Source organism: Halichoerus grypus, chromosome 1, assembly GCF_964656455.1.
Source record: "Halichoerus grypus chromosome 1, mHalGry1.hap1.1, whole genome shotgun sequence".
Taxonomy (NCBI): Eukaryota; Metazoa; Chordata; class Mammalia; order Carnivora; family Phocidae; genus Halichoerus; species Halichoerus grypus.
This window is the reverse complement of record NC_135712.1, coordinates 40287633-40304774: the sequence shown is the minus strand read 5'-3', so window position 1 is coordinate 40304774 and position 17142 is coordinate 40287633. Positions and strand designations below refer to the sequence as shown.

The following is a 17142-nucleotide window of genomic DNA, read 5'->3' as shown; positions in this document are numbered from 1 at the left end:
CTGACCCCAGTTAGGCCAGAGTCCCTGGAATGTTCTCAACTCTAAACTATGAAGGCTGGAGACTGTTGACATTCCTTCTGATCTGCAACAGGAGAGAATGAAGTCAACTGGCAGAAAAGAGAAATCAGTGTCCCTGGTAGCAGTTGTATTTGGGTACCTACTATATCCCTGCCCCCTTTTTTTTTTGTCATACCCCAGTATTTTTTCCATGCACAATACCTTTTCCCTAAACTAATTAGACATAGGGTGCTACCACTTGCAAATTGACTAGTATAAATCCCAACTCCATTTTGTTACTACCTATGTGGCTTTTCTCTTTTATCCAGTTTTCTTATACATAAAAAGAATTGAGAGAGGTAAGTGAAAACACCTAGGTGAAATGTCTAGTATTAAACCAATGTTTAATAAATCACTAATTTCCTATATTCTTTCCTTATCTTTACAGTCTTAATAGTACCAAGCAGTGAGATTTATTCAATAAATATTTGGTAGTTAATAAATTGGTAAAAGAAAAAAAAAATGTATTCCTAAATGCGAAGACATTTAGGAGGAGTCTCTTGAGGAAATACATTAAGGGAAATCGTAGACAGAATGATATAAAGATGATGGCGGACATTCTAAATAAGGGTTATTTTATGAACAAAGGGATGAAGTAGAAGGCAAGCAGATTAACTGTTTAAGAAGACATGCCATATCTCTGCAACAGATTTAAAGAGGAAAAAGTAAAAAATGATAGTTGGAAGTTATGGGAGAGTATTTCATTGCATTTAATTTTACACAGATGAACATTTAACACATTAGAAATGTATATATTTATTCTCCAACTTGCTCCAAAAAATAAGTTGAGACTCTTAAGACTCCTTAGAATACAATATTATTATTATTATTCTTTTTTGAAGAGAGAGATCTTATTTCCCTTTGTTTCTCTTAATTCAGGATGAAACTTGGTGAACAAAATGTAATCTCAAGATCCTGATAAATTTACCAGAAAAGGGCTACCAATATGGATTTTAGCTTTCTAGCAAGCAAAGCAGAAATCTCAGGATATGGTTATGAAGCTCCATTGTGACTGAATTTACAAAAGGGTCTAAGGTTTTACTTATACAATGGATTTTGATTGTATAAACACCCTGAAAACCAGTGATAGTCGTCTTTGCTTATGTGCAAGCACTGTTTATGAAGCTTACATTTTCTTTTTAAACAGAGGGTCCTTCAGAAAACACAGCACCTATATGGTGTACAAACACATTTCCCAGGTAGCTAACGACTAATAAAATCATCAAGTTGCAGAGAGTGCAGGTCTATGTATAATAAGTAGTATTTAACAGCAGAGGCTCTGAGTCAGGCTGCCTGGATATGAATCCTGGCTTCATTATTTACTAGTTGCATGGTTTAGGCATAATAGTATCTATCCCATAAGATTATTGGAATAAATAAGAGAATGCATATACAAAGTATAGACTATAGAAAGCACTCAGTAGATATTAGTAGCTGCTATTATTATTACTAGTAGTTGTTGTTAGCAATGGTTGAGAGAAATGGGGTTGGTAACTTGCTCCACTGGCTTCAGATAGAGCAAAACTGAACTGTGGATCAGGTTCTATCCACAGAGAGGGGAGACGAGGTTAAGCTGGTTCATAAGGAAGGCCAAAATGAAATAGACAACACAGACCTTATAGGCTGGAAAGAATCCTGCTCTTCAGTTATGGTGAAAATCAATATTTAGAAGCAAGAAAAAAGGATCCCAGCAATTCAGAAATATAGAGAGTTAGAAGAAATAAAAGAGCAGGCAATCGGAACTCCGCCTACCCAGAAGGAAGGATAAAGAACAGTTAGGCAGCTGGGAGCTGCATACCCAGCTTCTCTTCTTAGAGGGTGCCAGCGGCTGGGGGCAGGGAAGACAGGCACTCTTCTATTTTTAAGGTCCCTCCCTAAAGAGTTAAATGGTTAGTCAAAAGAAGAAAATAGAATGTATTCTTGGTCTTTTTGTTTGTTTGTTTATACTTGAGATTCCAATTTACTTATGAGTATATTAAAATGAAAAGGCTAAAGATACCCTGTTTAAATAGCTTAATATAGCCGAAGTCAGAACATTCCTTTCCTCCTTTCCCCATAGGAAAAGATCTACTATAGTAGTCATGACTATATTCTAACTACATATCAAGAAATGATAATACTTTAGGGGCACCTGGGTGGCTCAGTCAGTTAAGCACCCAACTCTTGATTTTGGCCCAGGTCATGATTTCAGGGTTGTGAGATTGAGGCATGAGTTGGTGTGGAGCCTGCTTGAGATTCTCTCTCTCCCTCTCCTTCTGCCCCTCCCACGTCCCCCCACTCTTAAAAAAAAAAAAAAAAAAAAAAGAAATGATAATATTTTAAAAACTATTTAAAATTATATGTCTGACCACTGTTTCCTGATCCCCTCTATTTGAAATTCCAATTTACACGGTAAACTTTTTAATACAGATTTGCATAATCTAACTAAAAGTATACTCCCTTAGAAGCCCACTAGTTTCTAGACCCAGCTCTGCTACTAATTAGCTATTTGACTATATCTCTGAGTCTGAAGATTTTAATCTCTAAAATAAGAATATTAAATCATTAAATCCGTCTTCAAGCTGCTGTTTTAAATATTTAAGAATTTAGGTCCAAGATAGTAACATAGGGAGACCCTGAACTCAGCTTCTCCAGGGACACACCAAATCTATAACCATTTATAGAGTAGTTCCTCCTGAAGAACTAAGGACTGACTGAACAACTTCTGCACAACAAAAGATAGGGAGACCACATAGAGAACAACAAGAAAGATGGAGACACGGTAATGAAGGGAACCCCCACTCCCAACACTGTGCACTGCAGTGGGAGGGGTAGTACTGAGGGTCTGCAAGCAGATTCATCTGTCCTGAGACATGCACACGCACACACACCCACACCCACGTGCAGACACACACACACACACACACACACAAAGCTGCAGTTTAAAAGGGCAACTAGAATATAAGGAATCTGGCCCTAGAACTCCGCCAAACGTCAGAGAGACTGCTGGAACTCTCATTCTACGTCAGTGGGGCTATCAAGCACCACAGTTTACATTCCCCATCCACCTTGACAGCATGGACAGGAGCATGGTCCGGGCACCGTACCGCCTCAGTGATCCCTGGTCCTCTACCCATACCAGCCCCAACTGTCCCACTGGCAGCCCCTGTGTAGTGCCCACCAGGACACCTGTAGTCAGTGTTCACTATAGCTCCAGACTACCTGACAAGGTAACACAGGCAGAAAGCACCCTGAAATACTCCAGGCCCACACCACTTCAGCTCCAGACAACTTGCCAGAGTACCCCTGGAGCAGAGCATCCCAGGGTACCATAGTCCATACCTGCTTCTGCTCCGCCTGCCCCATGAGGGCAACCCCCTACACAGAGTATCCCAGGACATCCCAGCCTGTACCCACTTTACCATCTGCTGTCACCCTCAACACAGGAGAGCCCTGGGACCACCCTGCACCCACTTCAGCTTCAGCTGTTCTGTGCCAGTGTACCTTCTGTGCAGAGAACCCCAGCACCACCCCAGCCTACATCCACTTCAGCTCCGGCCTTCCCACCAGCATGGCCCCAGTACATAGTGGGCCAGCCACAGCTTGAGCTAGCTAGCCAAAGTCACCAGGCACACACAGTTTATACAGGAGATGACCATACACAAGATCATTCCTTCAGGTGCAGAAACAGCTGTTCCACCTAATTCATAGAAACAAAAACAGAAAGTCAAGCAAATGAGGAGACAGAGGAATATGCTCCAAATGAAAGAACAAGGAAAAAACCTCAGAAAAAGAACTAAATGAAACAGGTAAGTGGGTAAGTGATCCACCTGATAAAAAGTTCAAAGTGGATGAACTCAGTGAGAATTTCATCAAAGATATAGAAAATATAAAAAAGAACCACCAGAGTTGACAAGTGCAAAAACTGAAGTGAAAAATACATTAAAGGGAACCAATAGATGAGTGAATGCAGAACTGATCAGCGGTCTGAAAGGGTAATGGAAAGCACCCAAGCTGAACAGCAAAAAGAAAAAAGAATTGTAAAAAGTGAGGATGGGTTAAGGGATTTCTTAGATAACACCAAGCAAACAAACATTTACATTATAGGGGTCCTAGAAGGTGGAGAGAGAGAGAGAAAGGGGCAGAGAACTTACATGAAGAAATAATAGCTGACAACATCCAGGTTTAGGAGGCACAGAGAGTTTGAAACAAGATGAACCCACGGAGGTCCACGCCACTACACATAATAATTAAAATGTCGAAGAGGAAAGATAAAAAAGTACAGTTCCTTACCCAGAACTATGCAATTAAAAGCTCTAAGAGTAGGCATGAAAACCTGCATTAAATAACAAGCCCTGTGTGTGACTGAATTCATGCTTACTAAAGTTTTTAAAGAGCTACTTGATACTAGAATGACAGATTTTAAATTCCTTAAGGTTGCTTAATGCATGTAACAATTTATAATTGTGTGTGTAAATGGTGGGGTTGGGGAGCGATGGATGGGGTAGAAGAGTGCTAAAGTATGACAGACCTAACAGTCTGGGAACTAGTTATGAAATGACAGTTTTCTTGAGGTAGAGAGTGTGGCTATCAGGACAGTACAGAGAAGATATATGAACAAGCACTGGTGACTGAAATGTCTTGTTTATGGTGCTTGGTGGCTGTGGTTCACTACTTAAGTCCCTCTGGGAAATAAACCCTGTTATGGTGATAGTTTTCAAAAACTATTACGAGAAATAAACTAGACTGAAGCATATAATGTAAAACGTGTTTAAATTTGACTGATTCCTAAAGGATAAAAATTGCTGTTTTTAGGAGTGTGGTATCCTTTTAAAGCCCAAATATATCTTGACTCATTATTCTGGATAATTTTTATCACTACCAATCACTCAAACCAACATATAACTTTTAACTTAACAAGCTGTAACAACCAGGTTAAACAATTTTAAAAAACTAGCAGTTTATTTTATTTCTTATATTTCTTATCTTCAGGGACATTAGTCCTCAGAAAAATTCCTCTTCAGAAAAATAAACTTTAAATATAGACAATATATAGTGAAGGCTTTCTACTCTATTAAAACTTGCCACTGATGTTAAGCTTATCTATTAAAGAGAAAGTTTGTGAAAAATACATATTTCAGAATTTAAAATTCAAAAGTATTGATTAAAAAATGCCTATACCTGGGGTGCCTGGGTGGCTCAGTAAGGGTCTGACTCTTGATTTTGGCTCAGGTCATGATCTCAGGGTTGTGAGAAGAAAACTACAAAACTAATGAATGAAATCAAAGAACTAAATAAATGGAGAAATATTCCATGTTTCCATGGATAGGAAAACAATGTTGTCATGATGTCAGTTCTTCCCAACTTGATCTACAAATTCAATGCAATCCCAATCAAAACCCCACGAGGTTATTTTATGGATATCAACAAACTGATTCTAAGGTTTATATTGAGGCAAAAGACCCAGAATAGCCAACAGAATATTGAAGAACAAAGTTGGAAGACTGATGAGACCCCACTTTGAGACGTATTTATAAAGCTAAAGTAATAAAGACAATGTTGTATTGGTGAAAAGACAGATATATCAAGAGGACAGAACAGAGAGCCCAGAAATAGACCCACATAAATATAGTCAACTGATCTTTGATAAAGGAGCCAAGGCAATACAATGGAGTAAAGGCAGTCTCATCAACAAATGGTGCTGGAACAACGGGACATCCACATGCAAAAAAAAAATTGAATCTAGATACACACTTTATACCTTTCACAAAGATTAACTCAAAATGGATCACAGACCTAAACATAAAATGCAAAACTATAAAACTCCTAGAAGATAACATAGGAGAATACCTAGATGATCCTGGATATGGTGATGTCTTTTTAAAACACCATAATCATGATCCATGAAAGAAATAATTGAGAAGCTAGACTTTGTTTAAAAATTAAAAACTCTGCTCTGTGAAAGACAGTATCAAGAGAATTAAAAGACAAACCACAGATTGGGAGAAAATATTTGTAAAAGACACATCTGATAAAGGGCTACTATACATAATATACAAAGACCTTTCAAAACTCAAAAAGAAAACTAATAATCTGATTTAAAAAGGGCCAAAAAACTTAACCAACACCTCACCAAAGAAGATATAAAAACAAGCATATGAAAAGATGCTCCACATCATACATTATCAGGGAAATGCAAATTAGAACAGGATACCACTACACACCTATTAGAATGGCCAAATTATGAACACTGACAACAGCAAATGCTGGTGAGGATGAACAACAAGAACTCTCATACATTGCTGGTGGGAATAAAAAACGGTACAGCCACTTTGGAAGACAAGTTTGGCAGTTTCTTACAAAACTAAACCTACTCTTACCATACATTTCAGTAATCGTGCTTCTTGGTATTTACCCAAAGGATTTGAAAACTTACGTCCACCCAAAAACCTGCACAAGGATGTTCATAGCAGCGTTATTCGTAGTTGCCAAAACTTGGAAGCAACCAAGATGTCCTTCAGTAGTTGAATGTATAAATAAACTGGTACATCCAGACAATGGAATATTATTCAACACTAAAAAGAAATGAGCTATCAAGCTACAAAAAGACATGGTGGAACCTTAAATGCATATTACTAAGTGAAAAAAGCCAATCTGAAAAGGCTATACACTGTATAATTCCAACTATATGATATTGTGGAAAAGGCAAAACAATGACAATAGTAAAAAGGTCAGTAGTTTCCAGAGGTGAGGGAGAGGAGAGGGAGATAAGAAATGAATAGGTGGAGCACAGAGGACTTTTGGGGTAGTGAAAATACTCTGTATGATATTACAATGATGTATTTCATTATACATTTATCCAAACCCATAGATTATACAACACCAATGGTGAACCCTAGGATAAACTATGGACTTTGGGTGGTTATGATATACCACTTAGGTTCATCCTTGGTTTAAAAAAAAAAAAAATTACCGTTCTGTTGAGTAATGTTTTTTGTTTTGTTTTTGAGTACTGCTGATAATGGGGGAAGCTATGCATCTTTGGGGATGGGGATATAATGGGAAATGTCTGTACTTCCCTCTCAATCTTGCTGTAAACCTAAAACGGCTCTGAAAAATAAAGTCTTAAAAAACTAACACTCCACATTTAATTTAAAATACAATTGTTTCATTATAATACATACTTTAAACATTTACACTGTCAATTACTGGTACATGGTCACTGACTTTTTTACATCTTACAACTTACTGTTGTTTCTTGCACAATAAATTTTTAAAAAGCGATTTAACATTTTCACATAACTTTTTGAAAAACAAAGTCCAGACTCTGCTGACCAATTCTCCTTCTGTTCCCCATCTTATCATTTCAGTTTCTGTATTGGGAACACTTACCAGATACAGTACATATCTCCATTCTGGAGCTGTGGAATAAGAAAGGATTCACAGAGTTGCAGGGCTAACATAGTCTTGCCTTCTTTTTCAGTGTTACAGATGATATCAATTCCACTCTTACAATCAGTTTTCAATAAATGCTATAAAAGGAAAAGAAAAATCAGTCCATATCATTAAAAATACCTAAAAAGCTAATTCCATTAAATGTGTAGAGTTAACATTCAGGAAAAAAATTAGATTTCTGGTTTTCTTCTACAAAGACAATGATGAATTATACAGAAATATTTCCATAGTTTCACTATATAAAACCTACAGTTTTATGACTACTTTTAATCTCATTAATGTCCACACCTTGTAGATAAATAGGTTCTATTAGGAAAAGATTAATTCTTTCATCTTAAAAAAAAAAAGCAAAATAACAAACATGAGCATTTAATTTCTTAGTATTTTATTTAAAAGGCAAAATACTTTATACAAATGTATTTTAAAAAGTGCTGAATAATTAATTGAAATTTTTATTTAAAATGCTTCTCAGTTTTTATTTAACCTCTTATCTGTCACAAGAAGCTCAAGATGAATAATGCTATTGATGAATGTTTTGTTAATTTCATCATTTGTTAGTATCAGATTGTCTAATTGAACAGGAGCTTAAAGAATGGTGCCAATGAGAACACATCTAGATAATGTAATCTTAAAACTTTTGGTGTTACAGTAAAAGGAATTTTACAAGAATGGGCAACTTTTTTTATTTTTGGTAAGGTTAAAATAGTAATAGGCAAACATAATCTTAAACAATACCTCCCGGAATAGCTGATCTTCTACAGGTGACATAAACAGACATGTGAAGAGCGCTTGATGGAAGTACAAGTCTTTGCTGATTTCTGGGTGATTTATACAAGATTTAATAAGAGCCATTGCTTCAGGTATGCGTTCACAAGCAATTAGGTATCTGGCACGCAGTTCAAAGAACAGTGGATTTTCAGAACTTAAATATTTGTTCACTATATTAAAAAGAAAACAGACTCTTATTACTCTTAAGAAAAGATTCTCAAAGTTGTTTGAAACATTACCACTAAACATGTGGTACACCTAAGGAGATTAAGTAGTTATTAAATAGCATTTTCCTTAGTAGGAGTTTATTTGTGCAAAGAATACTCAGTTATATGATTGGAAAAATGGAAATAAGAGCAACACCAAAACAGTGCTCAAGAATTACTGATTTCTTTTCAGTCTAAAAAGTGAAAAATAATTTAAAAAGAAAATAAAATGAAATATTCTCTTTTCAGTTCACTAATATGGTAGAATGTTTCAGATAACATGGGGTCTGGAATTTCTATGTACTTTATTTCTTTACTGCCCAATCTTTTCATTACTATAGGATTAAAAGGCTGACTCCTAATTTGTCACTAAAACCACATTGATTTAGATTAATTATAGAGAAAAGTAATTTGAATTAATGAAAACGTAATATATTTTATTACTTTTTAACAAAAAATTAAGTTGAAAGTAGTACCAAATAGGATTGCTTATTAATATATGCTCATGTGTCACTAAGAATAATTACTAATTAATACATGTTTTTACACAATTTAAAAATATATAAATACCTTTTATCTACATAAGTTTATTTAGACCTAACAACAACCTATGATAGGTATCATAGTACTTCTTTCACAGATCACAAAACTGAGTCTCAGAGAGGTCAAATGACTTGCCCAAGGACAAAGAATAAGTGGTAGAACACGAACAGGGACCCATATTTCAAATCCAAATTGTTTTTATTAGTTGTGTATGTTTAATCAGTAGCTCCTAAAATGCCTACGAGTGTTTTATTTGGGCTTCAACATTTGCCTTGCAGTTCTGTTTACTGTATACGATAAGCAGACAGTGATTTGTATAGTTAATGCAAAGATAAACTTCAGACTGGTCTTTACCCTAAAAGTTACCAACTAGAGGAGAGTCATCCACATTAATCAGACTCTAGAGCAGCTTTTCCCAAAGTGAGGTATGCTAGTGGAATATGAAATGAGTATGTACATAAGGACTAGAAAGAGAAAGAGAGAGAGAGATGCCATCAGCCCTCACACCAACCAACAACAGATTTGTTCTAGCTCCTAGTCAGAGAAGCTTCAAAGCTCCCCTAAAAGTCCAAACTTTCTTCTCCTCTGTTCTCACTCCTTTTGAAACTCTTTGTCTCGCTCCTGTCTGCTCTGGCCACACTCCCCAGTCTCCTCATAGTTTTCTTCAGTTTGTCACCCTTGCCTTCCCTGTATGGGCTCTTAATACTTTTCCTCAATGATCCAACTCTTTCTCTTCAGTTCCAACTTCCTCCCTCTTCAGTTTTTATTCCTTTCTGAAACCCTCACATCAACTTCCAGTCTCCTTTGTATCCCCTGGGTGTTTAACACTAAACCACTGTGATATATACTGTAGCCTTCTCATCCTATCACTTTGCACTACTTCTCCTGGTCTTCTCTATTTCTTCATCTTCTCTCACATCTCCGTCACAGTCCTCCACATTTGTATCTGGGGTTGACTTACTCTTAAGCTGGAGAAGCATAGCCCCTTCTCCACTCAGCTCTAACCAAAGCCCACCCGCAACCCTTAACCTGAGACAAATGGAAAGATCCTAATCTGCTCAGCATAATATGTGGTATGAAGTATCCTCACCAGACCAAGGTCTGAATGGTTCCAAGGCTAGGAAGTCTTGTCTTTTCCCTCTGGCCATCTTATAATTGCACTTCATGGGCTCTCCATGCTTTCAAATGTTTTCCATACTTTTTTGCTTATACTACTGCTGAGTTTACATTCTAAGTTTAATGATCCAAAATGTTCTGGGGCTCAGGAATAACAGGGCAAATATTTTTAAAAAGAATTAACTAGAAGTAATTGACAGAGCCTTTTGCCTCAAAAGGAAATTTTGGCCCACAGGAAACACTGTGGATCTAGGTTGAAGAGGAAGTAATGTCAAAGAAGTACACAGGGCATTAAAGGGGAACGTCTATTAATGGATGAAGTTTGGGAAATACTGCTCCAGAGTATTTGGAATTGAAATTTACTTATTCATTCGACTAGTCACTCATTCATTTAACACATTCATCATGTGGTCATTCATTCAGTTAACAAATACTTATATTGAGCACCTACTCTGTCCTAGGCACTGGGCTGGGTATAGGATATGCAGTAGTGGTGATAAAAACTGGCAGAGTTCCAGCCCTCACAGAGTTTCCTGTATAAGGGAGATTCCATGTGCTTAAGCAGGGCATTTTTTTAAGGGTGTTTGTTCCTACTTAAATAGATTTTTAAAACATAACAAGTGGCAAAAACAAACTCTCTGTAAGTAACGTCTAGATAGTAAAAGTGTTAACACTCTGAATTCCCATTAGAATAAATGGGAAATTACTGGAAATAAATGTACCTAGTCTGGTGTCAAAAGTCATTCTTGGGCCAGGTTAGTATAACAATTTAAACACACTTCATGTGAAAATACATTACTCTTATTCAGTATTAGAAGATAAAGAAAAATCACTATTACTGCTCTAATTAGAAATGAAATTGCGCTTGCTTCTCACAAATGTTGGTTTTGATTTTGAGTCTCCTGAAGTACCTATCTCCTGAGATGCTGGCTGGGCTTTAAGAACAGCTTGCAACACTGGATCTTCCCATGGGCCACCATCTCTAATGATTCGAGTCACCAGTTCCAGATTCACATTTCCATATCTGCGGAGGTGATTCTGGCATTCCTAGGAGAGAAAAATCATTTTGGCTTTGTGAATTTAAAGGGGTTAAAAACTAAACTTGATCATCCTTGTCAATAAAATGACTGGTGGTCAATGAGGCAGCTATTAAATTATAAAAGAGAAAGGGTTGCTACAGTAACCTAAGTAGGGTGTCAAAACCCCATCAGTACACAAATAGGCTTTAATGCCAAAGGTTACTTAGAAAATCCAATTATAATAGGGATGAAGTGTAACCCAAGGGAAAAACTTAAGGGATGCATCATTTCTAGGAAAAGAACCAGGTTGCAAAACCTAAAGGAAAAACTTACAGGATGCATCATTTCTAGGAAAAGAACCAGGTTGCAAAAATGTAAAACTTAAATGTTGAGTTAAATTTATTTGAGGGCTCATAAAACTTCTGTTAACAATGGCAAGCAAGAGCCTGACTATAAAAAGGAGGTAGAGGGGGTCCCTGTGCAATACAACTGTGGTTGGCAGATAGACACAGGTCCCTTGCTCTGATCCCAAATGTATACTCTTGGGTTATGCTGGAAGGCTGGAAGATGGAAATTCTATTGCATTTTATTGTGTTAGCAGATTTGTAGTCTTGGGATGAAGAAATGGCAGACTGAAGGAATGAATCCAACCTATAATACGAAAACTTTGCATTCGTTTTAAGATATAGATGTACTGATAAGTTGGGCATTAACTGATAATTTGTCTATGCATTTTCTGGGATTTTTTTTTTAAAGATGTTTGAAATGTTTTTTAGAGAATCTGTTATATTAGACTCGTGATAGTAATATGAATTATGTAACAAGTTGTTTGTAAACAAATCTTAATATTCAGGAGAACTTGGCCGGCTGAATTTAAAAATATTATTTATTAGATTTAGATTTATAAAATTTAATTGTTTGATTATGCTTTTTTAATTCATTATACACCTTGGTTGTTGTTTTGAAAATGATTCCATGAATTTAATTCAATAATTTTAAAAGATTAACTGAAGGCCTAGTGAAGAGTATGACTAGATATATTTTTTTAAATGCATACACTGAGCTTACAGCCTTAAGAAAAAAATAAGATATTGAAATTGGCAATCTTAAAAATTTGAATAAATTGCACATCAATTAAAAACAATTGCCAAAATTTCTTTGTGCTCAAAAAATCCCTCAGACATTAAAAACATAGTAACAGTTGCAAAGCAAAGCTTCAGTATAAAACAATACATTATTACAAACCTTACTTATGACATAAATCATCAGGCTACATATTCAAAGTGGCAATAAACACTTTGCTTTTATAGGTCATGTTCTTTCATCATCTGAATGTTAAAAGTGGTTATCGATATGCCACTTTTTATTCCTTGTTTAAACTACATAAAAAGCGGTTTTATTTGTTTTGTAAGAGAACAAGGCAGTAGAAGTATCAAGTTTTAAGATAAAGAATCATTTAGTCAAAGAAGTCAAAGGATCATTAAGTCATAACATGAAAATAATATCTTCTAAAAGTTAGAGTATTCCAAATTAAAATGAGCAAGCAAGCAAACAAACAAACAAAAACTATATAAGTAATGGGCAAGTTACTTAACCTCTCTGTGCTCCTTCAGTTAACTCATCTGCAGAATAGATACTAAGAACACCTACTTCACAGGATTGTTGTGAGGTTTAAATATACAGTATTGAAAAGTGCTTAGTACAGTGCCTGGCACATAGTAAGCACTTAATATTTCTTCTAGTATTTTTTAACAATTTGGATAAATAAGTTTATCTTAGCATACCCAAATGCCTTAGCATAAAATTAATTAATTTCTACATTTCCATGTGTCAGCATGTTATAGCATTCATAAAAATAAGGTATAAAGTTTTTGATCAGCCATGATATGTTTTAAACACATGGAACATAGTAACAATCTGTGGTAACAATTTATGATTTAAAACAATCATCAATTTCAAACCTAAAGGTAAACAAACTTCTAAATTACTCTAGACACACATACCGCTACCCCTAAAATTCAACTACTGTAAGCTGGCTTTTGGTCCAATAAAAGCACAAAAGACAAGGTGAGCTGGTTGCTAGCCCCTGAATCACTGGTGAGCTTTAGCTTTGCTTCTGAGCTCTTGGACAACCCATCTTTCTAGCTGTCTTACAGTAGGTAAGGTACCAATCATACAGCCATTAGCATTGTGGGACCTATAACTGGACTTAGGCCTAAGTCAGGATATGGTGCAATGAGTCTATTGCTAATTTCCTAAATATGGCTGAAAAGTAAGAAATACTTGGAGGTCTTGTTAAAAAACAGATTCCCAGGCACCAATTCAAACATACTAAATCAAAATTTCTAGAGGAAAGCCCTGATAAACTGTATATTTAATAACCCCCACCCCACAGTCAACTTTGGCATACTTTTTAATTGTACCTTCTACATTTAGAGTGTACTTTCATAAATGCTAATACTAGAAATTTTATACTTGTACTCCTATCAATCCTTCTATTAAAAATTAGTCAATTAGCTTAAGTTCATTTTTCTAAGATAAAGATTATAAGGCAGAGTTTTGTTTTTTTGTGTATGTGCACTTCTTGAATCAAGTGCACCATATTTTGGAGACCACTTTTATGGGAAATAGCTCTGGACAGGAAATAGAGATGAAATGAAGATTTCATTTTGGTCTATTTAAAAAGACAAGGGATGAAAGAGAACAAATCTGTCTGTAAATATCTTTTGGCTCCCCACTCCTATGGATGATATGCAATTTAAAAGCCTTGAAAGTGAAAAAGGAAGCACTTAAACCACTGTAGAATTCACAACTTATCTTTCCTATATATACATATTATATATTTTTTAGAATGTTTACTTAATTAGAAACTTGGACCTATTTATTAACTTAATCTTTTATTAAGTCATCTGTCTACTATAGTTGATACCCACCACACTGTGCTAAACATAATTCCCTCAGAAATTTCCATTCAACCTTGTGTTTTTGGCAAAGGTAGAGAAAACACAACTCCTTCCCTCACTCTTCGTTCAGAATCTATTGTGGTATGGACTTACTGTTTTGTTCAGAAGAATTTTCTTCCCTGAACCTGTTGCCTCTTTAGAACTGGCACCTATAACATGTCTGCAAAACTGCAGACCAGTTTTCTGGCCATTCTATATACTTCTTTGGCAGCTTATAGAATGAATTTTTTTTTTTAAGATTTTATTTATTTATTTGACAGAAGAGACACAGCGAGAGAGGGAACACAAGCAGGGGTAGTGGGAGAGGGAGAAGAAGCAGGCTTCCCGCCGAGCAGGGAGCCCAATGTGGGGCTCAATCCCAGGACCCTAGGACCATGACCTGAGCCGAAGGCAGACGCTTAACAACTGAGCCACCCAGGCGCCCCATATATTTTTTTTTTAATAGCATAAAATTCTTAATGCCCCAACTTCATATTTAAGGACCTCTGGATGTACCTTCCTAACTCATTCACCTATTGTACAGGAATCCTTTCCTCCAACCTCATCTCTTCCATGTCTCTTAGATTCATCATGTACTATCTTGCTTACGCTTTTCTCATTATTACTCTCTTTCTCCTTCAACTTCCTATAAACCTATCTAAACCTTCCCATAAACCATTCTAAATCCTTTCCTATCTTTTCATAGTCCTACTTTTCCCTGAGAAACCTCTACTAGCTACCTCAATCCATAATAAACTTAATTCCTTCTCCTGCAGTACTGAAAATGAGTACCAGTCTACTCTTCTGGTATTTATCATATAAGAGGAGGCCTTGTATTAAGGGTTGACATCTTACTTTTAGGTAATTAAAAGCTTCTTCAAACAGAGCCAAGAAAGGAAAGGTATACCAGAGAAGATAAATTCTCAATAATTAACTTTTTAATTAAAATAGGGTTTTATGGAAATCCATGTAATCAGAAGCACTATGCAGTGTCTGTCTTATTTTGAATGAAATGCAGGTTCCACAGTAAAATTATAGAATACCATGTCAAATTCATTCATAAAACAAGCTATTATAGCAAATCAAATTAAAAATATTTTAAAAAGGTCTTCAATGTGGTCAATGTTCTAGAAACAGAGCTTTTAAAATACAGTAAAATCTTCTTAACAATACTTTGAAATAAGATATGATCATACCTTTTATTTATCACACTTTCTCATTGGTTATCTTATGGCAAAGCATTTCAAAAAGTTGTAAAATATAAAGATGTTACATAGTTTTCTTTTAAAAAAAGACAACATCACACATTTGCTGTTCTTTTCTGTGGTAAGTTCCTAAGGAATATTTACCTAATGTTTTTAAAAAAATAAGCATTCTGAGTTTGTCCATATAAAGAAAACAGTGTAACAGTGAAAAGGTTACTGCTTTTCAAAACAAAGTTCATATGGAGAAAATGATTTAAAATGAATGTGTGGAAGCGTTTGCATTTTTACATGTTTGCTGTTGCCAAAAGTCAGCATGTCACCTATAATGTTTGTATCTGTGCCCTTAAAAAAATTAAATTAGAACTTTTTTATTGAAAAACCTTTCAACTGCAGCATTTTAATAGGTTTTCAATTCATATGTTAAAAATGCTTAGTATCAAGAAAACACTGCTTTCAGTAACAACAGAAATTTAGTGGTCAAATTTCAACAACTCTAAATTTGGTGGAAGGAATTTAAAACTGAGTATCACAGTTTAGAAGATTTTTCATTTGGATCTACCAAAGGTGTCTTTTTCACCTATGACAGCTATTAAAACCAAGTATCAAAGTAAACTGAACCTAAAATCAGACTATGAATTACTATATGACCAAGTGTTAAAATTTTTCAAAATAAAACATACTCAGTCACACTGCTGTCATTAGTCCTTACACTGTTAAAACATTTTACTTTTATCTTTTTAAAATTTTTTTATGTTTTATAATGTATATATTAGTACATGTACATAAATAACAAATATACGTGTATTGATATGTATGTATTTTTTTAAAACCTGAATGGTTGTCCTATCAGAAGTAGAGATTCCTGGTTTTAGGTATTATTTGTTTTTACACTGGGTTTGGAATCAAATATAAAACTCACCGTCTTCTATTGATCCCAATATTACGTCAACTTTCTTTATTATTTGATGTGCTTCTTCCTGTTACTTCTACTGTTTACACTCTAGTGTAGGCCTTCATCTGCTATCATTTAGATAACCACCTTAATTTCTTCTTCCTCTCTCCCCCAATAAGTCTTTGGAAGGCCTCAAAATGTTAGATCACAAAGCATTTTATTAATAGCAGTATAAATAAAACATTTCTTTAGGGGCCCATGGCTGGCTCAGTTGGAAGAGTTACTGTAACCCTTGATCTCAGGGTCATGAGTTCAAGCCCCTCTTGGGTCTAGAGATTACTTAAATAAAACTTAAAAAAAAATTTCTTTAAACCTATTGTTTTGACATCTACATTACTCTGCAAACACGTGATTATATCAATTCGTAGAATAGATTAAGTGTAATACTGGTTGAAGGTAAGACTTAGGCCCTTGTCCTACTTCTATAAACCTCAACTCCATCAGAGCTTAATTTTCTGATCTGTAAAATAAGGGATTATTGGATTAAACAATTATCTCAAAATTATAAAAATCCATGAATGCCTATTAATTACATAAATTTGATTTTTAAAAATAACTAGTATCATGTACTTAGTGAGCTATTTAAGATGCCTCATTTGGGGACTTTAGAAAAAAATGGCTATTTAAATGTAAGCAATTGTTCCCTGTTTAATAAACATGACTATATTTTTATACATTTTAAAAATCTTAAGTAGTAAATGTAAATGTTACTTAAATTAGCAATTGGAGTTTTATCTGAAGGGGAAGTCAATCATAAGTACAGCAAAACCTTCAACTGAGAGCATAACCAAATTTCAGAATCGGTGACTGCCATGCTAATGAAAGCACAACCCTACCAGTAACATTTTTAAATTGGTAAGGAAATAACATGGCCAACAGAGAAGTGCTATTGTTATGATT

General features: G+C 35.2%; 1 protein-coding gene and 1 long non-coding RNA gene across 7 annotated transcripts in view; one reads left to right on the top strand and one right to left on the bottom strand.

The window, feature by feature from the left end:
- The window catches only part of ZNF654 (zinc finger protein 654), an 84329-nt gene that overhangs the window by 11757 nt on the left and 55430 nt on the right, over positions 1-17142 (bottom strand). For 2 of the 4 annotated variants that reach the window (XM_036114498.2, XM_036114499.2), the window contains exons 4-6: positions 11036-11171; positions 8227-8429; positions 7429-7568 (exon numbers count right to left, since the gene is read on the bottom strand). In XM_036114498.2, the coding sequence (XP_035970391.1) occupies positions 7429-7568; positions 8227-8429; positions 11036-11171 (479 nt within the window). Of the gene's footprint in view, positions 1-7428; positions 7569-8226; positions 8430-11000; positions 11172-17142 lie in introns of those variants that run through there. The other 2 variants (XM_036114502.2, XM_078060405.1) reach the window with 2 other exon arrangements.
- The window catches only part of LOC118549906 (uncharacterized), a 59140-nt gene that overhangs the window by 16057 nt on the left and 25941 nt on the right, over positions 1-17142 (top strand). The window lies entirely within an intron of this gene.